At 39.9% G+C, this 13,666-nt stretch overlaps 1 protein-coding gene across 6 annotated transcripts in view; it reads left to right on the forward strand.

Annotated features, from left to right (window-relative positions):
- RASGEF1A (RasGEF domain family member 1A) overlaps positions 1-11,817 on the forward strand; it is a 155,759-nt gene extending 143,942 nt beyond the window's left edge. For all 6 annotated transcript variants that reach the window (XM_015633204.2, XM_015633207.2, XM_015633205.2 and 3 more), the window contains 9 exons: positions 2,655-2,876; positions 3,163-3,237; positions 3,478-3,570; positions 5,213-5,315; positions 5,612-5,691; positions 6,315-6,506; positions 7,642-7,765; positions 8,021-8,093; positions 9,121-11,817. In XM_015633204.2, coding sequence (XP_015488690.1) covers positions 2,655-2,876; positions 3,163-3,237; positions 3,478-3,570; positions 5,213-5,315; positions 5,612-5,691; positions 6,315-6,506; positions 7,642-7,765; positions 8,021-8,093; positions 9,121-9,145 — 987 coding nt within the window. In that variant the 3' untranslated portion in view covers positions 9,146-11,817. The remainder of the gene's footprint in view (positions 1-2,654; positions 2,877-3,162; positions 3,238-3,477; positions 3,571-5,212; positions 5,316-5,611; positions 5,692-6,314; positions 6,507-7,641; positions 7,766-8,020; positions 8,094-9,120) is intronic.
- Positions 11,818-13,666: the final 1,849 nt, after the last annotated feature.

The following is a 13,666-nucleotide window of genomic DNA, read 5'->3' on the forward strand; positions in this document are numbered from 1 at the left end:
GGGAGGGGGAGTTGTTGGGGTTTTTTTGTTAGTTTTGACTCTTTCCCAACATTCACAAAGCCTACAATTTTTGTTCATTGAGAAAGCCACTGTTAACAGCAATAGCCAGAAGGAAGGGTACAAGAACTGCAAGAGAATTACAAGTTGTAAAGTGTTTGTATAAATGTGAAGTTTTACTTATGCAGAAGGAGGAGCTTCTTACTATTTTTAAACCCACAACTCCAAGATATTTCTGAGAACAATTAGGAGGAACCAGAACGACAGTTGTATTACTGCTTTTGTTGATTCAAGTAGAGAAAAAATGAGGAGCAACAGGTTTGACAGCACGGCATGAGTCAGGGACAGGACAATAGAGTGAGGTGTTACCAAGTCCTCAGAAGGAAGTGCGTTGGTTTTGTTGCATCAGCAAAGATGTTTATGTGGGTGCTGGATGAGAATGTCAGTGCCTCAGGAGGAGGGGAAGAGGAACTAGGACTCTTCTCTTTGCAGGCAAAGGAGTGGATGTTGGCAGAGATAGCACTGTGAAAGGGGACTTAGCAGAGGCTTTATTTAGCTTCTCTATCTTATTTGTCTGTTACTTTGAACTAGAAAGAAGTTGTGCCCTTTCTTCTTCTTCCCCTTCCTTCCCACTCTTATATATGAATAATTGTAATTTGAAAAAAACCCATCTTCATGGAATGGCTCAGTGCTGTGGTGTCTGAGGCATCTGATGGCATCCATTAATTACAGCTCCACCTCATTTACCCCCTTAACAAGGCTACCAATCAAGGTTCATCAACAAAGAGCTGTGCCTCTTCTGACCCCTAGGAAATACTAATTTGACACTAACAAAAAGCAGCTCTCACTCTAAGTTTTTGTTAGCACACCGAATAACCCCCCATACTATGCTTCAGCATGGAATTATGGTAAAGGCTGGGGGTTTATTTTGTACTGTAAAACTTTTTCAAATCCCCTTAGGACACTGTTCTCCTTGCATAAGGTAGAAAGTCAACTGAGAACTCATACAAAGCAGTCAGGTGTTGTGCTGGTGATAGCAGCATACCAAACAGCTAAAGCTACAGCCAGGATTGCACCCCAAAGTTCGTAAAAATGAACTCAAAGAAGTACAAATCATTGTACAGTCAGTGACTTATCTTCCAAAGTTGTAGGGAAAATTAGGGTAAAACTAGTGATGAAAGAAAACTGCTAAAACTCTTAAGGACATTTGTCTAAGCACTAAGATGTTAATAATTCCTAATAGCTTAAGGAAGCCATACCTTTTCATGTCTGAGTTTGTTTTTACTTTTACATAATATCTGCAATACTCTCACCTATCTTCAAGTGTCATTTTCTGCAATCCTACCAGCAAGTCTGCTTCCTTCCAGACACGTGGGCAAGTCAAACACAGTGGCTGAAGGCAAACCATTCACAGTGGAAAGCTCAGCATAACAGAGAGGAGAATTCTGCTTTGTTTTAGTCCCCTCCACCAGGCTCCCTTGGCATTTCTGAACACTTGTAGCACAGTATCAGAAATGACTCCAGACAGCTGCTGTTCAGCAGTAATCCAGCCTCAAGATGAGCTACACTGCCTTCAGCTTTTCATTTGATTTCACTTGGGAGTCAGATTATTGCCTTGTAAAGCACCATTCTGACACCATTATTGCTTAATTATAAGAGGCAATAGACAAGTATTTGGTAGTCCTCTCTCACATCTGCTACGTAATTCCAGTCATCGCTGCACATTCGTGGCTCCTTTGAACACTCACAGACTCATTGCAGCTCTTTCTAGCGTGTCCCTTTGACTGGCAGAAGTGACCCTTGTGCTTAACTTCAAGAAAAGTAATTTGCATGAAAGTAAGAGAGAGATGCTGTGAGGAAAAGGACTGTCTGGTTGAATTAATTTTCTGAGCAGCAGAAGAAACGTGGGTCACTTACAGCAATAGCAGAGAGGATGGAGGAGTAGGAAAGCAATCAAATTAGCTGTTTGGGGGTGATCTCAGAAAAATGTCTATAGGACACAATGGTAGAAAAAAAAATCACCTTAGTTGTCAAAACAGTGAGCAGATGGATTGTGTTCCTGAGGCTTTGCCTTTCAATGAATCCTTACAAATCTTATGTTTAAAATCTGCACATGATAAACAGGAAAGGCATTTTAGTTGTCCAAGAACATGATGTATATTGTGCTCTTATATAAATATTTGGATGCTGTAGCTGTTCAGAGCTAAGATAGGATATTTGAGGGGTATATTCCTGGACATAATGTGAATTTCCTGGATTCTGCTTGGGCTAGACAGACTGGATTCATCAGTGGGTCTGATCAGAATAAGAGCTTTTGGCATTTGGTGCACAAGGTGCCAGGAAGCCTTGTGCAAGCAACTCCAGCACCTTTCACATGCCCACTCCAGCTGCTGACATGGATGCCTCTGAAATGGGGCACTACCCAAAGGAGCAGAGCAGCCAGCCAAGCAAAGCAGAGCTGGGAAGGCAGGCAGAACAGTGTCATTATGGAGTTGTGTGGGTATTTAGGACAAGGTCATTTGTCACAGAATGATCAGCTCAGAAGAGATGAAAGAAAATGGATAATAGGCATTTATTTTTCCCAGGCAGAAATTCTCTGGTGATCCATGTCTGCAAGAGCTAAAGGTTTTCAGCAGTTGTTTCTCCCTTCTGCTTAGGAAAATGGAACAGTGAAAAAGATCATTAGCCAGATGACACAGAATCTCCTGATGGCTCTCTCCGCACGGAGCCAATTCCAGGAAATCAGAGAGAAATTCCGTCAGCCTGTTACTGACAAGGGCACCATCCTCAAAACCAAGCCCCAGTCAACTCAAAAGGACATCCTGAGTGTGTGCTGTGACCCTCTGATCCTGGCACAGCAGCTGACCTACATCGAACTGGTGAGACACTGATTGGGGTGGGGTATTCTGGTTTCCATTTACTAAATATTAATATACTCATCAAGATGAATTTTGCTATGGCTTCACTGAAAGCTTCCAGTGTTTTAATAAAATAATATCAAGTCAAGTAATGAACAAGACCAGTTAGGTACACTGATAAAAGAACCTTGCACATCTACACTGTAGGAAGATGAAGTTACCAAAATGTTCTCCTAACTTTGATTTTTTTTTTACAGAACTCTCTGTTTGTCTGTACAATGACAATCTCTCCTCTCTCCAAACACAGGAAAGGGTGAGCAACATTTACCCAGAGGATCTGATGCAGATTGTCAGCCACATGGACTCCCTGGATAATCACAAGGTACAAAAAGTTGTACAGAGGGAAAAAGGAACACAGATGAACCAGAGTAAAGAATAATACTCCATAATTTGAGTATACCCTGTGCAAGAAAGACTGACATTTTCCAAGCTTTTTTAAGCTCATGCCTTAAAACATGTGCAATGAGATTTTGTCAAGATATGAAAAGAAGTTTATCCTTTGGTAAACTTTGACTTTATCATGATACAGGAGAGGTTTGATATGTGACTTGTTCTCTTACAGTGCCGAAGTGATGTGACCAAAACCTATAATTTGGAGGCCTATGACAATTGGTTCAATTGTCTCAGCATGCTGGTGGCTACAGAGATTTGTCGGGTAGGTATTCATAGAAAACAAGACAGCAAAGGGATCCTGGCCTTAAGGACAAGAGGCAGGCAGTAGTCTAAATGAGATTTAAACATTAGCAGTGCAATTAAAGATAATAGCATTATTTAAGCATTAAATTAATTGCATGCTCTTATGGTTAAGAGTTCAAGGCTATGTTTGACTTTGCATATATTCTCTAATTTTGTGCAGCTGCATTAGTCATGCAGTGAAGGGGAACTTGTGTGGACTGAGCAGCTCTTTTGGATTTATCTTTTTTTAAATACATCAAAAGATTTCTTCAGGATCTTTAAATGCAGATTTACCTATAAACAGCTGTCCTTTCACTGCATTTAGATGAGATTAGCACTGTGATACATTAATTTTTTATATTCATTAATTTTATTCATACAATATTCATTGTAGAAAAAAATCAAGAATAAGCTTTCTTTAAAACCTGAAAAGAAAGTGGATTGCTGGAAAGTTTTTTAAAAAATATATAAGAGGGAGAATAACCTTACTATAGGTTAAGGTAACTTCTGTCATATAATAGGCAAAGAAATGGCAGGTGTACTGCCCCAGAAAACTTTTTTTTTTTTTTTGCACGTGTGTTCTCTTTTTATCTTATTATTATTCTTTTAATATTTCTATTAATTCCAGTTCTAGCAAATGGGAATTTTTTTTCCCTATTCCTGCTTGGTCAGTAAAAATCCCAGTGCCTGCTGTATGTTCATGAAGTCCAGTGTACTGATCCTAATCTCTTGAGATTTCCTGCTCTCAGAAATGTATTGCAGAGGCACACCAAGACTCTTCCAGAGCTGGCTGGTAGGGCTCATACATTTAGTAAATCATCAAAGAAAGGTTTTAGCACACTGAGGGCTAAGCCAGGCCTTCCACTACTGGAATTTTCTTTTGATATGACAGAAACTCAAGTACTTAGGTCAGAGAGTCTGCAGTCACTGCTTAGGAGCCATTATTATATCAGCCAGACAGAACTTTTAGGCTTAAGCAGGGAAAATACTTTCATGAATGAATGCAATCCAGGCAATAATTAATTTTGCTTTGCAGTTTGTAAAAGAATTTGGAGATGAGGTGTTCAGCATCAGTTGCTTGATCCTGTGCATGTTTGTGTGAGTGGGAATTTGTATATTTGCTCATTATCACTGCCTGCTCTCAACAGGTCATTTAGGAGTACATGCAGCAGAACGAGAAAAGCAGGATGTGGCAGTTGCTTTCTCTCACATTTAGGTTCCATGACCCTGATCTTAAATCTGTCCTATGCTTTCCCCTCTTCTTGAGAGGTTTAAATGTTTTGCATATATTCTGATAGCAGCATCATGTTATCTTCCTTTTCCAGTAATAGGAAATTGCTGAAAGTGTCCAGCTTGTTTATGCAGAATTGCCTAAGCCATGGACTTTTTTTGTATAAACAAAGATGTGCACTCCCCCAGAACTACACAAGTAATTGGTAGTCACCCCAAATACTTCTGCTATTTTATTAAAAATTAATCTTAACAAAAAATCCTGAGGCCTATATTAAGATTTATCTGGACAAAGTCTTGAAATGTCTATTCACTGAACCTGCTACAGTGCCTTTGGCTGGACATCCTATCCAAAATTCAGATAATCCCTTTCCTCTTGGGTTTTTCTCCAGATTGTAAAGAAAAAGCAGCGTACAAGAATGGTGGAATTTTTCATTGATGTGGCAAGAGAATGCTTCAACATTGGAAACTTCAACTCAATGATGGCTATTATCTGTGAGTATCCTTAACACAGATGGCAAAAGGCACTCCATTTTACAGCCTGACTGGCAAGACCACGCCCACACCAACCCTGAATTGGCCGACCACACTTCCAGCATGCACACTTCCACAGGGACAGCGTCTGCCAGTGACAGATTAATGTGTGGGTGGGTGAGCTTTAGCTGCAGCTTCTGACTGTCAAGCTGAAACACCTTCCAGAATGTGTGGTGTGGATCCATAAGCCCAGTTACATTAGCCCTGTATTTTTTTTTACTCAGTTGTTTCTTTGTCTCCTCTCTCCCTGTGTTCAGCTGGCATGAACTTGAGCCCTGTGGCACGGTTAAAGAAAACCTGGTCCAAGGTCAAAACAGCCAAATTTGATGTTTTAGAGGTATGTATAAAGTTTGGACTTTACACAGAAATCTGCCAAAATAGTTTCATCCAAATCTCTGCTAATTACTGTGTTGGAGAGGAGACACCTCTGTCAGTGGTCAGCAGCACATAAACATTATGAGAATCTTTCCTCTGTTTCAGATTCTTTACTTGTCTGCAAAGAGAACTGAATGCCAGCTCTCTCTAGATTATTTCTTCCTAGTGTAATTTTGCTGGTTTAGCTTCAAGGTAGTTTCCACTCCAGTGAATGCTGCCCTTAAAACTGATTAGAGGACTCCACCTGGTGGAGACCTGCGTGGAAACAAAACCTAATTGAAACCCTCACCAGAAACAGAGGTGACAGTGAAGGATTTTGTTTTCCCCCCCCAGACAGTCATTTATGATTTCCTTTTGGTTTGTTAATGGAATAGATGCAAAGCCAGTGCAGAACCCTCCTTTCTAGCAAGGCAGAAGTTGTAAAGACCTGCACCCAGACCTGATCAGTATAAAGGCTCCCTACAGTGAAAATTTAAAAAGGGACCAAATGAAGTTACAAAGAATAAACTGATGGTTAGAGCAAAGCTTTTAGTTTTTAGGAGACGTGGATTACTTGACTGCCTTTCCCCCCCTCTATAAAAACAGCACCACATGGACCCATCCAGCAACTTCTGCAATTACCGCACAGCCCTGCAAGGAGCGGCGCAGCGCTCCCAGACTGCCAACAGCAACCGCGAGAAAATCGTCATCCCGGTGTTCAACCTCTTCATCAAGGACATCTACTTCCTGCACAAGATACACACCAACCGCCTGCCCAACGGGCAGATAAACTTCAAGGTGGGACTCTGCTGCTGCAGAAACTGCACTGCCACTTCAGCCTGCTGCCCTGCAAGCGTTTGGCTTCTAGCTCATTCCATTACACATTCCCTCAGTGCTCGAGTGATCCGGACCAAGTGGTGCCATTATCCAGAGCAGTTGGTTTGAACCAAATTCTGGGAAAGCCAGCAGTGGCTTTTCCGTGGCAGCAAACCATCACATCTGATTTTATAGGTAACTTAAGCCTGAGTCATCAGCCTTAGCTGATTTCACCTCATTGGTTTCGCTGGCTATAAACATGACACATAACCAGCAAATGGTTTTATCAGGTCTACAAGGGAGGTTCTACAGCTTCTGGGGTCTCTCTCCCCAATTAATAAACGTGCATGTCCAAGTGAACACAGTCCATCTGAAGCACTTCTTGGCAAAATTTTTTTGTCATCATTAAGGCTGTGTAAGTGGAGGGGGGCACACAGAAGATACAGGGCAAACCCTAAGCAATTACAGATTTCTTAAAATCCTAGGAAGGAAAGGATATCTAAATGTTTCTGTATGTTACTGTGATTTCCTAAATTTAAAGTGTTAAAATTATGAAAAGATCAGGTATGTCACATTTCATTAAAACTGAAGTTTGGAAATGTAAAAAGTAAAACAAAGAAGCTATTTACTGTCCAGTTCCAGTCACAGGACCTTAGACACTCAACACAGAAAACAGGCACTATTATACAGGAAGGAGTGGTTGATGATGAAAAAAATTGAAGGCAAAAGATCAGATGGTTGGCTGTTCTAAACTTGAGGCTGGCAGCAGATAAGGAACTAGCAGCAAGAGGGGAAAATGAAGGGAGCCATAAGAAGATAGGATAACAAGGAATCCCAGAATATGCAGAGCTGGAAGGCACCCACAGGGATCACCAAACTCAGCTCCCAGCCCTGCACAGAACCACCCCCAAGAGTCCACCATGTGCCTGAGAGCATTGTCCAAATACCTCTTGAATTCTGTCAGGTTGTTGCTGTGACCAATTCCATGTCAGTCTGAATAAGGGACAATAAGAAAAGCAGCATAAATAAGACTGAGAGGCTCTGAAATAAAAATGAACTAATATTTCAAATAAAACAAATACTACTTTAATAATACTTTTTTAATTACTTCATGCAGAAGTTCTGGGAAATTTCAAGACAGATTCATGATTTTCTGACATGGAAGCAGGTTGAGTGTCCTTTTGAAAAAGACAAGAAAATCCAGACCTACCTACTCACAGCACCTATTTATAGTGAAGAAGGTAAAATCTTTTGTTGAACATTCTAGTGAGTCTTTCTACGTGTTAAAATACAAAATCTGCAGATGAAAAATATCTACATGCAAAACCATATTTTATTAGTAATTTTCTAAGTGTTACCACTTGCCTTGGCTTCTGATGAGAACAATATTCATAGTGAAGACTACCAAGTTATATCTGCTATATTGTAACTCTTAGATTTTATTTCTCAGGTAAAGAACTCACATATCTGATTGTTACTGCTTTTTTTTTTACCAGCTCTGTTCATTGCATCCTTTGAAAGTGAAGGTCCAGAAAACCACATGGAAAAAGACAGCTGGAAAACACTCAGGTATGAAGCTTCCTCAGAATATGAGTCTTTCTGCAGACACACAGAGGCATGTAACCATCAGCTTCTTCTGTCTTATTTGCATAGCTTAAAAACATAATACAGTTCTTTCTCTTTCAAAATTTCAATCTGAAAAAAATCAGTGGGGCTTGGATTTTGATACTTTTTTTGATCAGCTTTTCCAGCTAGATCCGTTGAGGCTGCAAGATCACTGCTGGGACTGTGAAAGAGAATATCCTTTGTTTAGGCAATCAAATACAGTAAAATAATCTTCATTTGTAGTATAGTGTTCAGACATGATTTTCTCAGGGGAGCAAACCTATAGAGATACTAAGAAAGTGCTCTCATCACAGCTATGCTCTTACAAATCATATAAAAGGATGACAATTTCTAGGAGTACTCTAATTGTCAGCCTAGCCCAAGGGATAAAGTCTCAAGGACTCCTCATCCTTCTGAGAATGGGAAGCACCCCTCCTGTGTACATGATGAGATCAATTAATCAGAACTTTTCCAGTACTGAGGCCGAGGCAGAGAGATCTGTGAATGGTGCTAAGCACAAGGTCTAACGTATCTGTACCAGACACAGGATGAACAAAACCTGCATGGCCTGAGCTCTGTCGAGGCACATTAGGACTTTATTGTCCTGGACAGGACACAGGTTCCCACTGATCCCAACACTTCCAAGGATGTCCATGGGAGCTTTTCATTATGACCCCTGTGCAATGCACCTTGCATTAAATCCAGCACTGTTCAGCCTGCAGTGCTTTAGGATGACAGACATATAACACATGTTACATGCCTGAGCTCATCCAGAGGGCATGTTATATGCAAGTTAAATTTTCATCATGACATTTAATGTCAGCATCTTTATTGAAATGCACAGATTTATTCCAGTTTCTAGCAGTTGAAAACCTATCCCTTGAAAAGAGGCTGTCAGCTAATGATCCCAGATAGATCTATTGCCAAAAATTAAAAACTTTTTGTTGCGATAGAAAAGATAATTTTATTTTTTTATTGCTTCGTCTTTTAGGACAACTCTGCTTAATAGAGCCTGAGCTTTTTGGATCAGATTTGCAGACTTTGAAGCACATCTAATGGACATGTTTTTACAACCTGAATGAAAGACTTGGACTGAGCTAAGAAAGACCTCACTGGATGAGGTCTGTTTTGTATATACAGTAACTTTTATGAAATAAAATGTGGTAAATATTTCACATGTCAACCTTAAGGCACTTACTGAAGGGTTTTGGTTTTTTATTTTAAATACAAGGGCAGGGCCCTGTTCTCAGAGATGAAATGTATCATGGGAGATGGTATCTTATTCTATCAGCATCCAAATTTTTATTTTTTATTACTTCCACCAAAAGAAATGCAAATTAAAACACACATCCTAACTGAAGCCAGTGTTCAGGTTAAATACCCCATTGGACCAGTATCCTCCAGAACACTCAGTATGTCTCCCTAGCTTTGAAACCAAGGGTCTCCTTCCAATCAGCAGAATTGTTCACAGATTTGTTCACAAGTGTTTGTTCCTCTCCTCCATCAGCAAATAGTGCCTTACAAGGTACTGAGCTTGTGTAGTTGTACCTTCTGACTGGGCTGGAAGTAAGGGAAATAAAAATATGGATGTCTCCAAACCAGCTACAATGTACTTTTTAAATAAAGTGGAGAATGACGGCACATGAAGTAGAGTATGCCTGCCTGTGACACTGATGGTGCAGCAAACCTATTTTTGTTACATGATTTAAAGAGATAAGAGGGGGTAACTGCTGGGGTCTGTGTGTTTGTGTGTATGTGTGTGTGCTCACGTGGTGATGCACACATGTCTAAGTTTTAATACTTCTGGGAACTATCCTTTACATTCTGGCTGTCAGAATAGTTTGTGTTTTCCTTTTGAAAAATCAGGGAATTTTTTGTTTTGTTTTGTTTGAAGAGAAGAATGTCTAACCTAGATTATAATCTCTGCAAAACAGGCCTAATATGCTTTTTTAAAAAGAATTTTTGGAAAACAAAAAAATCAGCATGGGAAAGGGAAGTAAACTCAGATGTCCCATTTGAAATTAAGGCTTAAGTTTCATAAGAGGTTTAAGAAGAGTTCATGGTCTCTGTGAATTGGTTATTTAATTCCACTGGTTCCTTTAAAAAGTGTATTCTGCACTTACAGACAATTAAAACAAAGACCAACTAAGAATGTAAGTTTTTCTAGTTTTTTGCAAGCCATGATTAACTGTCTGGGACAGCTCTCATTGAAATCTAAGGGCAAACACTCTAAGAAATTAGTCAAACCTTTGAACAGGTCAGTACCAAAATTAGAGGTGATCTGCAAACCCACTGATGCTTGCCATTTATAATTTCTCCTTTTAGTATTGAGCTTACACCTAATTTGACTAAGTACCTGAAGAGTTTCTGTTAAGTTTAAGGTATTCATTTCCAGGGAGAAATGAAAACAGTATTTTTACTGTTAGGATTTTTGTCAACTGATCTCTGAGTTAGGAAAGAAAAACAAACAGGCTCGGATTAAAAATTATTTTGTCTAATGAACAAATTATTACCCACAAATGCCTACTTTTCTTTTCCAGTAATTTTTCCTCTGAAGGCTTGAGGGCTGAATATAAGATAAGATAAGATAATAAATTGAGCCAGATAATTAGACTGGGTTTTCCTTTTTGTTTTTTGTTGTTGGTTTTTTTTTTTGTTCTTAAAAAAAAAAAAAAGCAAGAACAAAAAATAAAAACAGTCGCTCTGAAGGTGACAGTGGTTACAGCCTCACAAACAGAGCCTTGCAGAGAACCTCTGCAAGGACTTCTTTAAAAATGACCAGCTCTAGGTAGATGGGGTTTATCTTATTCTGCCTTCTGTTGAAGAAGGGGCCAGACTTGCTGGACTGGGGGTCTGGTGTGCTGCAGTCCAGCAGACTCTCCTTGCTCGAGTGCCTACAGCCAAGAGCAGTGCCACTCTTTGATGCAGCAGCTGAGAGCACTTAGCAGAAATTTGCTCCATTGGCCCTGGAGCACGGTGAAAAATTACAAAGCTTTCCCTCTTTCACATCCCCCTTGACAAATACTAATAATTAGAGGAGTAAGTTGATGTAAGGAAGGGAGACAAATCAACATTTCGATATTCCCATAGCACTGGCATCAAAGAGAAACAAAAGCAAGTTACACCACGAGGAAGGAAGAAGTAGAATATTAACTGTTAACAAGAATAGCCCAGGAAAGGGGAAGGGATAATTCTTATGACCTGCTGCTATTTTTCCTGTGCTGAAGTACTGGCCTTCAGCCCTGGATTCCAGTAAAGAATATTTATACTGTATTATTACAGTGTTTTGCACTTTCAGAGATGTTCTAGCTAGTAACATTGTCGGACACTATACGAGGGATTGTATATCAGCTTTGTTTATGTAACTGAAGTTTAAAAGGGATGCTTAAAATTTAAGAAAAAAATATATATTTGAAATTCAATTTTAGAACACTTTCTGTAAATGTATAAAAGAGCTTTCACATGAATGTGCACTTCAATCAGTCCAAGTATATACTTGAAATCCATGCAGTATCTACATTGGTTCCCTTTTATTTTTCCTCCCTAAGTTTGATACATTCCTTAAATACCGTGTTTTGCTATTCTGAGCTGAAATGCTAAATATAAAGCTGTACCATAAAGCAGGATATTCTGTGTTTGACTGGATGTGCTTGCATTAATAAAAAAAAAGAAATTGCTTCAACCATGATTAACTTTTTCCATAGTTATTTTTCACTTGCAAACGTATCAAACCACAGCCCAGGAGCTGAATGAGGTCTGGAAGGCAACATGGTCACGATGAACCAAGTGGTTACTTTCTGAGTTGAAAAGCTATACAATGAAATATTTAAATTTCTTTCAACAAAGGCAAGAGCAACAATAAGCCAACAGTATGCTGCAACTTCTAATGTTCTTTCTGCAGTAGTATTTTATGGATTTCATAGGGTCTGTGCTACAGAATATTTTTGTTCTCTCAATGGAAATGTTCAACAGTTCCACCGTGTAAAAGCATTTTTTGTCCTGAGATTTGACTTTCCTTTCTTCCCCCTGTGCTTATTCTTTGAGCAGCAGAGCACAGGAACATTTGCTGGCTTCAGCAGACTGCTGGTTTCCTGTGGCAAGGTTCTGTTGGCATTTCAACACCCCTGTCAGCACCTTGGCTTGCAACCACTGCCCTTTTTCGTTCCCTGCTGTACAGAAGCAAAGCCACTTCTCCAGGGTCACACAGAGAACAGACAAGCACAGAGCTGTGAGCAAAATCCAGCTGTCCTGCCCCAGTGCCACTCCCTTATCAGGGATATAAGCCTTGGAGGGGGAAAAACAACTTAATTACATCTTGGAAGTACAGGAGCTCTGGAAGTCCCCATAAGCGTTTCTGATCTGTTGGAAGCTCTCTAAGGAAGTGGTTTTGGTAACCAGACATCACACTTGCAGAGCTGAACAGTGCTACACTCAGTCACCACAGCTCATTAGAAAAGATAATGATGTTTACCAGCATTAAGAGGATGGAGCAGATAAGAGTCTTCCTGATGGCCAGTTCACACTCATAATTAATATGAATATTGCATCCTTGAAAACTCACTTCCAATTATGTCCCATCCAGTCATTAGGATAAATTAGCTATTTACACAGGCATAAGAGTAAACAATAAAATTGCTTTCCAGGCACTTCACTGCCATTAGAGCACAACAGTGTGACAAGCAGTAGCTCAATGCCAGTAAGGGATCCTTAGTTATGTTAGCAGCAATTTGATTTATCAAGTTAATAATTCCCAAGAAACAGCTTTCTTTTAGCAGATGACTCACAGGGCAAAATTCAGCTGAGCAGTTAGCTGCCAACTGATACCAGTACATCTTTGGGGGAGAAATCAGCAATTCTTCTGAGGGTCTGCTGACAGATCTTCTCCCTTCAGCCTTCAATGGATGCAATTTTGTCAGGGCAGCCCCAGTTTCCCAGCCAACCAGAACAGCCTACAGGCAGTTTGTGTGGAAGCACAGTTTTGACCTTGTTCTCTGCAGCAATTGAATAGGGCTGTGTGGACAGCAAGACACTCAAACAATCTTAAAAATCAGATTGCAGAAAGAATTACTCTGCAATCTGATTTAATGCATGTTATCAAGGAAGTTTCCAGACCACTGAGCATGCCAATATTAGCAATAGCTTCTTTCATGCTTGTCCCTGGCATATTCCCATAATTGGGAATGTTCTGAGGTTCCAATGGCCTCTGACAGAGGTTCCTGACAGTGCAGAGGTTTTGCTGTCCACTGCTTCCCAAGGTAGACCTTGGCTTTTGGAAGAGAGTAACCACAATTGGGGGTATAGTTCTGCAGTAATGTGGAGGTACAACATAAATTATAACCATCTCCCTAACATGGAAATAAAGTAAATAATTGAAGCATTTCTAGTGCTCCCAATGTTATAAGAAATTTTTGACATCAATGTTTTTATGGCTTCCAGACAGCACATTCAGCTTTTGCACAGAAAATGGATGCAGTTGATTGCTGTAAGATGACTTAGGGATATTGGTTTATTTCTGTAAAGAAATACTAAAAAGCAAT

The sequence above is a fragment of the Parus major genome, chromosome 6, assembly GCF_001522545.3.
Source record: "Parus major isolate Abel chromosome 6, Parus_major1.1, whole genome shotgun sequence".
Classification (NCBI taxonomy): domain Eukaryota; kingdom Metazoa; phylum Chordata; class Aves; order Passeriformes; family Paridae; genus Parus; species Parus major.